The sequence below is a fragment of the Falco cherrug genome, unplaced genomic scaffold (assembly GCF_023634085.1).
Source record: "Falco cherrug isolate bFalChe1 unplaced genomic scaffold, bFalChe1.pri scaffold_101, whole genome shotgun sequence".
Lineage (NCBI taxonomy): Eukaryota > Metazoa > Chordata > Aves > Falconiformes > Falconidae > Falco > Falco cherrug.
In genome coordinates this window covers 12,719-25,523 of record NW_026599294.1, presented here as the reverse complement: position 1 = coordinate 25,523, position 12,805 = coordinate 12,719, and the positions used below count along the sequence as shown (strand labels likewise).

At 60.4% G+C, this 12,805-nt stretch overlaps 1 protein-coding gene and 1 long non-coding RNA gene across 2 annotated transcripts; both read right to left on the bottom strand.

Moving 5' to 3' along the window:
- Positions 1–5,088: 5,088 nt before the first annotated feature.
- Positions 5,089–5,778, bottom strand: LOC129735010 (uncharacterized). Its single transcript, XR_008730497.1, has 3 exons — positions 5,736–5,778; positions 5,364–5,423; positions 5,089–5,276 (listed from the first exon to the last, which is right to left on the bottom strand). It is a non-coding gene; the product is annotated as an uncharacterized LOC129735010 (long non-coding RNA).
- Positions 5,779–6,349: 571 nt separating this feature from the next.
- Positions 6,350–12,400, bottom strand: LOC129735013 (maestro heat-like repeat family member 5). Its single transcript, XM_055700398.1, has 14 exons — positions 12,181–12,400; positions 11,611–11,690; positions 11,309–11,434; positions 11,085–11,164; positions 10,848–10,968; positions 10,423–10,515; positions 9,944–10,048; positions 9,338–9,506; positions 8,673–8,770; positions 8,112–8,261; positions 7,761–7,915; positions 7,279–7,423; positions 7,026–7,163; positions 6,350–6,820 (listed from the first exon to the last, which is right to left on the bottom strand). The coding sequence occupies exons 1-14, from the start codon at positions 12,296–12,298 to the stop codon at positions 6,350–6,352; spliced, it is 2,049 nt and encodes a 682-aa protein (XP_055556373.1). The 5' UTR covers positions 12,299–12,400.
- Positions 12,401–12,805: the final 405 nt, after the last annotated feature.

Here is a 12,805-nt window from a genome sequence, read left to right as displayed (position 1 = left end):
CGGCACCGTGTGAACCTTCTGCATGAAGTCCGGTATTTAAAGAAATTGCTATAAAGAATAAAAATCTGCCGGCACCACTGACAGACATACACGCTGTGTTTTCTGAACAGGGCCGATACATTAAACCTGCAAACTAAGGACTGCGACACCTTGCTCCTTGCCCCTCTTCTTTTGCCCTCAGGCTGGTGCAGGAGCTCCTTTCACGAGAGCAGGCACACCACAGAAGCAGCTTTGCCGCCCACTGCCAAAGTCACAGCCTGCTCATCCTGGTCCCTCACCCTGTCTGTGCTGGTCTGTGCCTCTGTTCCCCTTCCTGCCCCTCCACTCCTCTCCCTGTCCCTCTCTCCTGCTGCTGATCCTGTATTCCCTGGGGCACCCCCCTGCCCCTCTGTCTCTGTCCCACTTCATCCCTCTGCCCGCTCCTCGCCAGTCCCTGTCCTTTCTCCATCCCTGCCCAGCCCCTCCCGCTCCCCCTGCCCCTCTGGCCCCCTCCTGTCCCTCTCCGGCCACCCCTCCGCCTTGACCCACGTCTCCCTGTCGCTCGGTGCCTCTCTCCCCCTCATCCCTGCCCCATGGGGGCTCCGGGGCCAGGATCTGTGCTCGGGCAGCCCCGGGCAGTGGCCATGGGGCCTGCAGGGCCGGGGCTGGGGGCTGGTGTCCCCCAGGGCCCCACTGCAGGGCACCATGCCCCGGGGCATGCTGGGAGCTGTAGGCCGGGGCTGCCCCATGGCCAGGTTGTTCCCAGGGCATGCTGGGAGCTGTAGGCCCGGGGCTGTCCCATGGCCGGGTTGTTCCCAGGGTGTGCTGGGCGCTGTAGGCCCAGGGCTGCCCCATGGCCAGGTTGTTCCCGGGGCATGCTGGGAGCTGTAGGCCTGGAGCTGCCCCATGGCCAGGTTGTTCCCAGGGCATGCTGGGAGCTGTAGGCCCAGGGCTGCCCCATAGCCAGGTTGTTCCCAGGGCATGCTGGGAGCTGTAGGCCCGGGGCTGCTGGCAGCCATGTTGTTCCCAGGGCATGCTGGCAGCTGCCATTTCCCACCCTCACCCTCCTGGCAGCCATGTTGGGCTGGGCAGGCACAGCCTGTGCTGGGGCTGTGGCCGGGCTGAGGGGACCTGTGGCCGGCCGTGGGATGAGGGATGCTCTTGGGCTGGCACAGGGGTGTCTGCTGCCTGCTGGCTGCCCGGGGGTTCTGTGGGGAGGCTCCAACCCCCTGGAGTGCCAGGCCCCGGGGCAGCTGGAGTCAGGCCCGGCCGGGGCAGCCCTGGGGGTGAGCTGAGAGCTAAGGAGGGAAAGAGGCCCCAGAGCCACCCCGGCGTTTGTAGTTCCTGCAGGAATAGGGCTAGCGTGTTTTTCTGCTGACTCCGGCAGGGCCCTGGCTACACCTGCCCTGCTGAGGGACTGGCAATATGCAGCTGCCTGGGAGAGTCACCAGACGGAGTATGAGTGCTCAAGCCTTGTTTCCCTTGCTGGAAAACACTCCATTCTTAAATACAGCCTGTCAGCGGCGAGATCCAGGCAGTCGGGATTGCTTCCTGTAGGGAGCAGCCTGGTGACTTGAGGCTGCTGCCTTCAGTGGCAGAGCTGGACACTTCTCGCTGACAGGATTAAGTTATAAAGAATCACTAGGAGAGGCTGCAGCTAAAGCAGTGATTAACTCCACCTATTGAATAAGCTCAGTAAGGGGTGGCAAGCTTTCTGAGGTACCTGGGCTATACCAATAGACGAGGGTAGTGCGGTAACGGTGTGTTGCCTTCAAGACCATACAGCACAGAGAATAAATGAAGTTCTATAACAACAAGTAGAGTGCAGGTGCCCCAGGAAAGTTCAGCTGAAGTTCACCAGGTTGTTGACCACCAACGATCTCTAAAGACCCCAAGAAAGGCCCCCAGGAACAAAGTGACATATGCAAGTGCCTTATGCATATGTAAATAATTTTGAGGAAGTAGGTAGTACAAAGTACATCTTCCCATCTGAACATGCTCAGAAAGGACCCTGAGGGGCTGGATATTGAACGGTGGAGCGTGTTGATGGGTCGTAGCTTGGTTTTTTTCCTTCTCACGCAAAATTTCATTTTGTTTTGTGGGTAAGCAAAACTGCATATTGCAATGTGTTTCCTTGATTGGTAGTTTTTGCATAACACGTGGGATCTGCAGACCTGCAAACCTGTTATGCAAACGTGTTATGCAGTTTAAACCCTGGTGCCTGGATACCCCAACAAGGACACATGCCTGGAATAAGGGTTCGCAAGTCTGGGGTATGCCATGGTTCTATTCCACGATTCACAACAAATCGCTCATGAACATTTCCTGAGTGGAGTGTTCTGATGGGGTGGGGGATTTATTCCCATGTTTCAACTCTGTTATCTAGTTTGGACTAAAATGTTTAAGGCACCAAGCCCATACCCCATTTATTATCCATTTGAATATGCCAACCTGGGGATAACATGCCTTTCTATTTGTGGTGTATGGATTCACCGTGGGGTCTCAATACATACTGGATCCCCCCTTTGCAAGGGGCACAGATCCCCTGCCCAGCAGGCAGCTCGTTGAGGGGCCCACCAGGACCTTCTTTGCCAAGCTGCTTTCCAGCAAGGTGGCCCCCGCCTGTGCCAGGGCCTGGGCTTGTTCATCCCCAGGGGCCAGAGTTGGCACTTGTTGGACCTGATGAGGTTCCTGCTGGCCCCTTTCTCTAGCCCAGCTGGGTCCCCACCTCCCAGCACACCCACTGTGGTACCAGACACCCCCACCCCCCATTTTGTGGGTGCCAGCAGTGCTCAATGCCAGACCATCCCCACTGGGTTCAGGCACTGAGGGTGAAGCAGCCCCAGCTGCGGGATGGATGGATGAGCTCCACAGATAGATCCATGGATAGAGGAAAGATTTAACATTTCAGATGAGGGGGCAGGCCAGGGGGGTCCCAGCCCTGCACCCCACCAGCTGCTCACTGGCAGGGGAACCCACTGCTCTTGTGGGAGCAGCGCTGCCACCACGGGGCTTGCAGAAACGGACACAATGGAGCCGGCAGTGGCATCTCCACCAAGCCTTTGGGCAGCCCCACATGTGGGAGCAGCCCTCCTGCAGGCACAGTCCTGCCCGGCACAGTCCTGAGGCTGCCTGCCCACGTGCCCTGCCCACGGGGACATGGTGCTGGGGCCTGGGCTCTGCTGGGGTGCTGCTGCCTGGCCCCACGTGGATGGTGCTGCCCAGGCCCATGGAGCTGATTCTGTCTGGTGTCATGGGGCTCCTCTTCCTCATCCCCATTGGGCTCCTTCTGCCCACCTGCACAGGGCTGCTTCTGCTTGGCCCCGTGTCCTCCCCTTGGCCTTTGTCCCCATCTGCCATCTTCTCCATGTGCGCATCTGCCCCCAGCAGCTCCACTCGAAGGACCTGGGGCCACCCTCTGGCCTCCAGCAGCCCTGGATAGAGCTGCTCCTCTTTCCTGCTGCTCCTCTTTCCTGGCAGGGGGGAGGGAGACAGCTGTGGGGTGGCGGTGTGCGTGGTGTGTGTCCCACTACAGACCGCCTCTTGCCACTTGGCCATCATTACTTGCAGAAACTTTTGGTACTGCCTGGTCACTATACGGGTGTCCTGGACGATATGGATGAGCTCCCCAGTGAGGTTCTGTGTGACCATGGCCATGGCTGAGGGGCTGCCGGGGGTGGCTCCACATCGATGGGGCTCTACACACTGTCCCTGCCATCCAATGGGGAACTCCTCATGCTTTGGCATCCCTGCCACCCACAAGGAATTCCTCCTCTGGCAGCTCCAGGGAGAGGCCCTGGCCAAGGGCAATTCCCAGCTTCCCACTGGCACCCAGGTTGCCCTGATGGATCAGGAAGGTGCAGTGCCGGGCAGTGCCACTGGCTCTGCCATCACACCAGGCCAGTGGTGTGGGACACAGTAGAGGGAGCCCAGGTAGAACGGCCAGTGCATGACAGGGAGGGCAGCAGGGCCCGTGGGGACTGGTGCTCCCTTGGCAGAACATCTGCACTCGCCCTGCAGTGGAGGACGGGGAAGAGAGAGAAGGCTGTTGCCCTGCAGTGCTCATGCACATGTGCAAGCCCATGTGTGCAGGTCCAACTTCTGTTAGTGAGGACTGGCAGGTTTCTTGGACAGACACTGGGAAGGCAGTCAGGTGTCGGGTGGCCTGAGGGTCCTGACCTCTTCTTCCTCAGCCAAAGTGCCGCGAGTCCCAGAATCACACAATGGTCGTTGTTGGAGGGAACCTCTGGAGATTATCCAGTCCAACGCCCTGCAAAAGCAGGCTGTGCTAGAGCAGGTTGCACAAAATCCTGTGCAGGTGGTGCTGCAATGTCTCCAGAGGCCTCTCTGGGCAGCCGGTGCCAGTGATCTTAAGCTGGAGTGCTGTGCAAGGGTCCCTGTGCTGGTGGGGGGCAGTGCCTGGACTAGCTGCAACATCAAGGCACTGCAAAGGGGCAAGGAGATGATGAGCACAAGCCCATGCCACGCTCCCTGCCTCCCCGCATGACAGTGCCTGTTGCCAGGTCCCTGATGGCTGTGGAGGCCACCTGGCACTGGGCACCCTCTACCCTGCAGTGCGCTGGAGCTGTCTTTGCCCTGGAGCTGTCTTAGGCTCGCGCTAGTCCACCCAGGTCCTGAGACCTTCCTTGCACCCCAGACCCCTCTGCAGAGCCTCAAGCACTCAAAGGAAGCCCGCTGGACTGGGGGCCTGGTCCCTAGACTTGACCATTCCACTCGAGTCCCCGCGGCACTCCTCCATAGGTGTCTGTAATGCCCCAGAGCCTTCTGTTGCTCGACTAGCCAGACCTTGGGAGCCCTCCCGAGGCAGTCATGGTGACCCAGGCACTCTGTTTGTCCCCCCGTCCCTCAGGGAGCCCTGCAGGGTCCCTCTGGCCCCCTTAGCACCTCTGTACTCTGCATGGAAACCTTCCCGAGTGCATCATGGTGCAGGGACGTGGCAGTGCAGTAGAAGCAGATACTGTGGTGTCGCTGGGGTGCCCGGAGAACTACAAGGAGGTCAGAGCTGGGACCACCCATCCCATGCCCTCTCCTCGCTGCCCGTCAGTTCTACTTGGGAAAGACACCCTGGGTTCAGGCTTCTTGTTCCAGCTTTATTGAATCGCAGCCGTTCTCTGGAGAAGAGCTGCACCTCTGCCTGGCTTAGCAGCACCAGCAGCACAGTGATCGCAGGGTGCATCGTGACGTTTGCCGCACCCTTGGAGTGCTCAGGATGGAGGTGGTCTGAGCTGCCAGGGAACAGATGGAGGGTTCATTGTCTTCCTCCAAGGTCTGAAGGGCTGTGATGGAAAGAAACGGAGCAGAGATGAACTGCCGTGTCTGCGAAAACCACCGGGCATCCCCTCCAGCCCATGCTCCCTACTCACTGTGGCAGATCTCAGCCAGCTTCTCCTCCCTTTGGTCCTTCAGGAGCTGCCCAGCAAGCCCTAGGGACAGAGCTTCATCAGACCCGCCACTCCCCAGCATGCTCCCAGCAAGCCCCCAGCGCAGCTGGCTGGGCTGCACGCCCTCCTCCCCCTCACCAGGCTGACCCCAGGGAAGAGCAGTAGCTGAGGCGGGTGGGACTGAGCAAGGCAGCCACCGAGCCCACCTGCATGGTCAAGGGTGGGAGAGAGAGGCCAAGGCCCTGCACGGGGCAGCCGAGGCTCTGGCAGACACCGGGCTGCTCCTTGCTGCCGGTGCAGCGGCGGGACTGGGGCTGGGCTGCCAAAAGCGGGACCCTGGGGGCTGTGGCTCACCGATGAACCTGACGGCCGTTGCTCGCAAGGTGGCCTGAGCATCTTCCAGGTACGGCAGGCTCTGATTCAAGTACTCTTCGGTCCTGCGCCTGTCCCGCTGTAGCTGGAGAGAGCACAAGGGTATGGGCATGTCACACAGCCTCCCCAGCTGGCCGGAGCAGTCCCGCCTGCCAGCACCCGCCGCTGCCCAGAGCCCTCCCTCCCGCTGGGTGCGGGGAGAGGGGTGTGGAGAAGAGCCCTTGGAGCTCTCTTCTCGAGGACAGGGAACAAGGATGCAGCTCCAGGCTGTGGGCTGCGGGCTGCAGCAGGGCAGGTGAGGCACAGCTGCAGAGCGCGCAGGGCAGACCCGTGGCGCAGCGCTCCTCCAGTGGTTGTCCTCACCAAGCACTCTGCAATCCTCCATGTCTGATGGCTCTGCAGCAGGTGTTTGAGCTTTTTCCACTTGAGGAGCTCTGCTGCAGAGAGGAGGGCTTCCCTGGAGGCCTGCAGAACAGCAGAAACTGGGAGATGGCACCACGGCCTGGGGAAGGAGACCTGGCATCTCCCTGCCTTTTCCTTTCTTCCTGGGGTCATCCCACCCTTAGGAAGCTGGGAGGTACCCTGGCCCAAACATCTCAGGTTTTCATCCCTACATCACTGCTTAGCTTTGGAATCTGTACCTTGGCCACGCTGTGGATTTGGTCACTCATGTGAAAGATGAGAGGGAGCAAGCCCATTTCCACTTTTGTCTTCATCTGCCTCTTGTTCTTCCTCACCACAGTCTTCATTAGGTCTCTGAAGAGGCTGATGGAGAGCTCTCTCACCTCGCCGAAGCCCTGGTAGAGAGAAGCAGAGTAGGACTTGCGTCCTTGTAGGTAGCTGTCCCCGACCAGCGCCTGGACACAAGGCTTGGGCTCCCCTATCAGCCTTACCGCAGCAAAGAGGGGCAGGAGCTTCTCCATCAGCTGGACAGCGATGGGGCTGGCCTTTGTCTTCAGGTGACCTATGACGTTTCGCGAGACCACCAGGGACTTCATCTTGATATTTGTGTTGCCATCCTCCAGGACCTTCATCATGTCTGGCATGAAGACCTCCATTTTTCTTGCCTGCATGAAAGACAGAGCTTCTGTTTCCTGAAAAGGACTATGCCCAGCAAGCTCCCCAGGCAGCCACCAGGCCCCACCATGGCCAGGAGGGCCTTTGGAGCAGTCACCCAACCTCCTGACTCCCAGCCAAGGCCAATCCACCAGCTTATCCGCTGCCCCAGCCCCTGGCTGCCAATATGGCTCCCTTTGATGATGCCCTGCTCACCATCTCAGCTCTCTCTGACAGCGTCATGAGGCTCCTGAGCACCAATGAGAGCACTGCTGGGCTTGGATCCCTCAGAAACCTCAAGACTTTGTACATTGGAGAGAATTCCTCATCCTCCAAATCAGTGCAGGTCAGCAGCTGAAAGAAAGCCAGCGGTGAGTGACCAGAAGAGCCAGCATGACTCCCCACACCGCGCAGCTGTTCCCATCAGCAGCTGAGGACAAGAGCACTGGGGCTTCTTCTGGTAACTCACAGCCAAGCGAACGAAACAGGTGTCCTCCTGGTATGTGTAGAAGAGCCTGTTTTGCCGGTCCTGGAGTTTGATGAACAGCTCCTTCAGAACCTTCTCCAAGGTCTGGGCTGTGGAGAGCATCACCTCCCACAGTGCCAGGGCAGTGCTGCAAGCCAGAGCGTTCTGTCAGCAGGGTGACCCCATCCCCAGTACTGTGGCCTGGGCCAGCCCTGCGTAACACAGACCCTCCTCCCTGGGCAGGCAGGAGAGGGCTGAGGTGCTGTGCTCCCCATGGGGTGGGACAGAGGGTGGTGGCGAGGCTCTGGGCTGGCTTTGGTGCTGGGGACGCGGCCAGCCCACCAGGGCTGGAATGGGTGCTGGGACGGGGGAAGGGCCCCGCTCCTCGGGGGTGTCCTGCGGTACTCCTTGGGTCTGGCAGCCAGAGAGTCTCCGGGTCCCTCTCACCACTAGGAGCAAGCCCTCCTGGCTGTCAGGACCGCTACCTGTCTCCTCGTGGAGCGATCTTCAGCAGCGTGGTGACAACGTCCCCAGGGCACTGGTTAGCCATCAGGAGCAGCAGTGACTCCATGCTACGCTGGCCTGACTCCATGGTCACGTATTCCCAGGATTCATAGATGCAGCTCATGATCTTTGGCACCTGGAGGGGACACAAGTGATGGTGGTGCTGCCACTGGAGGGCAGCCATTGCCCCAGCTGCCCTTGCCATCCCTCTCCTGCCTTAAGGTGGCTTCAGGTGCCTGAGACACCTGGCTTTGGGCGGGAGGCAGGGATGGAGGGAGGAACAAGGCGGGCCAGGGCTGAAGGACAGGGTAATCCAGCCACAGGCCACTTACATCTGTCAGCCAGACGTGAGGGTCTGCCATGACCACGTCCATCACACTGCTGCCCAGCGGCTTTTTCTTGGCATTTAATTCTCTCAGGGTATCAATGATTGTGAGGACGATGTCTGTCCTCTCAGATGGTTGAAGGTATTTTGCAAAGGCCTATGGCAGGAAGGAAGGGAGTGAAGAATGTCACGTTGAGTGCCCTGATGGTGCTGCTAAGCTGGACAGTGCGAGCAGCCCTGGTGAGAGATGCACAGCAGTGCTGGTAGCAGAGGCTGCAGTCACTGCATGGGGGAGGATGAGAAGAGAGGGCCCCCAGGGTGAGGGAGGAGGCTTGGGCTCTGGGGCACAGTGTGCTGGCCCTACAGAGAACCAGGGCCTGCTGTTGGCCAGGCGGAAAATGCTGCTTGGGCACTGGAGTGCAGCCCTCGCGTTGTCCCTGCTTGGGGACAGCAGAAACCCTGCTGAGAGCAGGGACAGGGAGGCCACGCCAGCCCCGCTCATTTTGGATGCCTTCTCACACAAGAGCCCTGCTGATGCCACAGGCAAGGCACGGGGGCAGCTCCTTACCATGGCAAAGTCTCTGGCGGTGGGTGAACAGCACAAGGAGGTGGTCTCAGCTTCCCAAGCCGCTGGCAGCTGTGCATTCTCCTCTGACAGTGTCGTGCCTAAAGAGCAGGGCAAACACAGGAGAGTGCGTGAGACCCAGCTGCTTTGCCAGCAAGCTTACCAGCTCCTGAGAAGAGCTTTGATCTAGGAATGGCTGAGAAGGGAGGTGATGACCCACAGTGAAAGGAGGAGGTGGTGGAGAGAGATGTAAATGAAAGGGTGACCTGCCTCCCGTGTATTTATGCCAATGCTCCTGGCCTGGTCAACTCCAAGGACCTAGAGCTCTGCATGCAGTCCCACAGTTAAACTGTGGTTGGAATAACAGTGACGTGGGGTACGGCTCGCATGGATGGAGTGCTGTGGGGCAGTGGTACAAGCTCTTCAAGGAAGAGGGGATGAGGAGTGGGGCTGCCTCCTGAGTGAAGGAGCAGCTCAGCTCCACGGGACGATCAGCTGTGTGGGACACAGCGTGGGTCAGGAGCAGGGGAGAGGCGGTGCTGGTGACATGGTGGTGCCTCCAGCAAGCACAGGAAGGGCCCGCCACAACGCGCAGGAAGACAAGCAGACGGCTCGATTGATGTCGTTGTGCAGGGGCGGGGGAGGCAGCCCACCACTGCTTCTCTTACGTTTTTGCTGGCGGGTGAATAGGAAAAGGGAGAAAAGGGCATCCAAAGCCACACGGCTGGTCTTTTCTTCCCCAGATGACACGAGCAGGAGGAGACGTCCAAGCAGCTGCCCGAAGACTGGGATGAGGATCTCTCTGCAGGAGGCATGTCTGTCCTCATTTTGAGCAGCCTGGGTGAGGGAGGCAGAAGAGCAGAAGGGCTGAGGGCAGGCGCCTGGGGCCAGAGCCCCGGCCCCAAGAGCGTGGCCAGGGCTGGACCCAGGTGTGCCAGAGCTTTGCAGGACCATGCTGGCCGCGGCTCCCAAAGCAGCTAGCTGGGTGGCAGCCCCGCACAGGGAGAGCTGCCAGGCCTGGGCTCCCACCATGTTCCTTGGGCAGTCCCGTCCAACACAGGACTGGGGGCAAAGCTGGCTCCTGGCAAAGAGGGGGCTGGGGAGAGAAGCCCATGGGAAACAGAGGCACCAAGACCCCCACTTCAGCACAGAGGCTGGCAGAGCACCCAGACCTGTGCCCAGGCTTGCCCTGCAGGCGCCTCAAAGCTGCCAGCTGTGCTGGCGCGCAGGGAATGGGAGGTGGCCTGGCTGGAGAGTACCTGGTCCTTCCATACCTCCAGCGAGGAATAGCTGGCCAGCAAATGGCTCAGCATCCTAATCCTGCCCACGGTCCTCTCAAGCACAGCTGGTCTCTCAGAGCTGGTGAAAGCCAACAGCACCTTGGAAGAGAAAAGCTGCTGGTGTGCCTTGCAGCTCCAGGGCTGGACTTGCACAGTCCATCAATGCTTCCTCTGATCTGGGGCAAAGCCTGTAGTGGCGTTCCTGCCCCTAGGGTCCTTCACAGGCTTTGGACAAATGCCCCGAGCCTGCCTTGTGGCCAGGCAGGAAGGCAGATGCCACCCACTGCAGCTGCTGTGCTACAGAAGAGCCTGGTGGGTAGCCCCCGGTTACCCAAGGCAGGTGCGCACCCTCCCTGCCATGCTGTCTCTCTGCATGGCGCTGGCGTGGGGACCACCCACTCAGGAGTGGGCACCCCCTTCCCTCCAGGGTGAGGAATGGCCCCTGTGAAGCCCACTCTTGGCCCATGCCAGACCTGAAAGATACTCTGCAAGTTCTCCTTGCTGACTCTGGAGGCAGGAGAGCTGAGCACCATTGTCTCCAGCATGGTGTCCATGGCATTCAGGGTCTGCAGAGAGGACAAAGAGTTGTGGCAGCGATTCTACTGTTCCTCCACCCCCAGGAGACTGATCTGAACTCCCAGAGCCACGGCAGGAGTCCCACACGGCCTCGCAGTTTCCAGGAGAGACCCAGGGGCAGACAGTGTGCTGCCGACAGAGCAACCTGTGGCATTGGATGGGGCCAGGCCCACGGGAAGGGCACAAAGGGACGAGGGTGGGAAAGCAAAGGCAAGAGCCTGCCCTGCCTCAGATCTCTGGTTGTATGGCAGCACAGGGTTATCAGGGAGCAGCCCAGAGGGACTGGGCGCTCCTGCAGGTCCCTGAAGTACCCAGCACGTACCCTGAAGTAGAGGGAAGTGTCCAGTCCCTCCATTTCCTCTGCTGGAGGAAGCCCCAAGACACTCAAGCAGCAGGCATGTAGACTGCTTTTCTCTTTGCCCTCCAGCACCGTCTGCACTGAGCTGCAAAGAGAGAGAGGGGCCAGCTGGACACCGATGCTGGGAGCAGTGCCTCGAGGCCTCGCGCGGGTGCGCACAGGCCTCTGAGGAAGGGGTCCCCAGCAGGGATGGGTAGGTACCTCAATTCGGCGATGGCAAGCATGGCAAGTTGCCGCACTGCTGTGCGCAGCTGGTCCCTGGGCTCTTGTTCCACCAGCTCCTACAGAGCACAACCGAGATGGGACCTGGCAGCTGCCAGCACCCAGCACCACCAGCCCCTTGCTGTGGCCAAGCATTGTCCTCACAGGGTGCCAGTGCCGGGGGTCCTTGCCCCCTTCCCTAGAGCCACCGGGTGTCCCCTCACCTTGACCTTCTCTGCCAGCTCGTATCCGTGGCAGAAGATATCCAGGCCCTGTGACAAGCCATGGTGCTTGGCGGTTCTGCACAGGCTGCAGATGCTCTCAAGAAACTTCATCTCCTGGCCCTCCTCCTGGCAGCGGGGGGACAGAGAGACAAACGGGGAGTGTGAGAGGGGGACACACAGGGGCAGCAGCACCACAGCACTGGGGGTGCAGGAGAGCTGGCAGAAGCAGCTCTGCCCAGCCCGGCAGCAGAGCCCCTGTCTGCCGAGGCTGGCACAGCCACATTCGGAAGGGCCGTGGTTACCTTTTCTGGGCTGCTGGCAAAGGCTTGGATGAAGTCCACGCTTTGCTTCTCCTGTGTGTACACAGGCAACCAGCTGGCATCTAATAAAGGGGGAGAGCAGGGAGGGCTGTAGAGAGGCTGCGGGTGGCAGGAGAGCAGAGGAAGATGTGCCCTGTGTCCAGCCCGTGCCCACTCCCCGGGCCCAGTCATCCCGTGTGTGTCAGGGCTGGAGGGTGCCTGGCAAATGGGCTGTGATGCTGGGGCACGGTGCGGTGGGGAAAGCCCCGGTGCCCAGGGCTGAGGAACTGGCTTGCAGACGGGCAGGAGAGGTCCCCATCCCACAGCACCGCTGCCTCTGGCTGCCTGTGCCCCAGGCCAGGAGCTGGGCCCCCCCCTCTGCTCTCTCCCTCCTTGGGACAGGCTGTGCTGGGGCCACTTCCAGCGCTGAGCAGCCCTGTCACCCAGGCAGCATCGTGTCCCCAAGCCATGGGACCCCTGCTGCCAGTGTGCCACGGAAAGATTATCATGGCATTGAGCATGGGGCGCTCGCTGGCCTCAGCCCTGCCCAGGCCGAGAGGGCCCCTCACTCACCAGTCACCAGTGGCTGGACCACGCACACCTCGTGGGGCTCCGGTGGAGACCTGCTCTCCTGGGGAGCCCCATCCTTCTCCCAGGCTACACTGGGGAATCTGGGGGATCTCCTCATCATCCTGCAGGACAGAAAGGGGTAGGTGTGGGGAAAAGGGAAGCTTTGGCGAGACGCCTGGGCGCCGTGGGGCTGCTGGGTGCAGCAGGGAGAGACGTGGGCTGTGCTCGGGGGCTCCTCGCCCACTCCATGCTCCTGCCCTGTCCCGTTGCTGTCCTGATGGAAACCGTGGGCTGGGGCCACAGCTGTGGTGAGTACATGCACTGCAGTGTGGTGTCACCAGATGAGGTCACAAAGACCTCACTGTGACCCACTGGCCCAGGAGGGAGGGGCCCGGAGCCCCCGGGGGGGGCATGGGGCTGGTTCAGCCGTGGGCACCTGGGTGCTCTCGGGGTGCCTCCAGGCCCCTCCTTGACCTCCAGTGTATCCCAGAGCCCCTTGCTCAGACGCCCCGGCATGCCCGCCAGGAAAAGGCCTTTGAGATCACCAAGTCTAACCATTAACTTGATGGTCTGCCAAGTCCATCACTCAAGCATGGCCCTAAGCACTACATCTAGGTGGGTTTTTAAA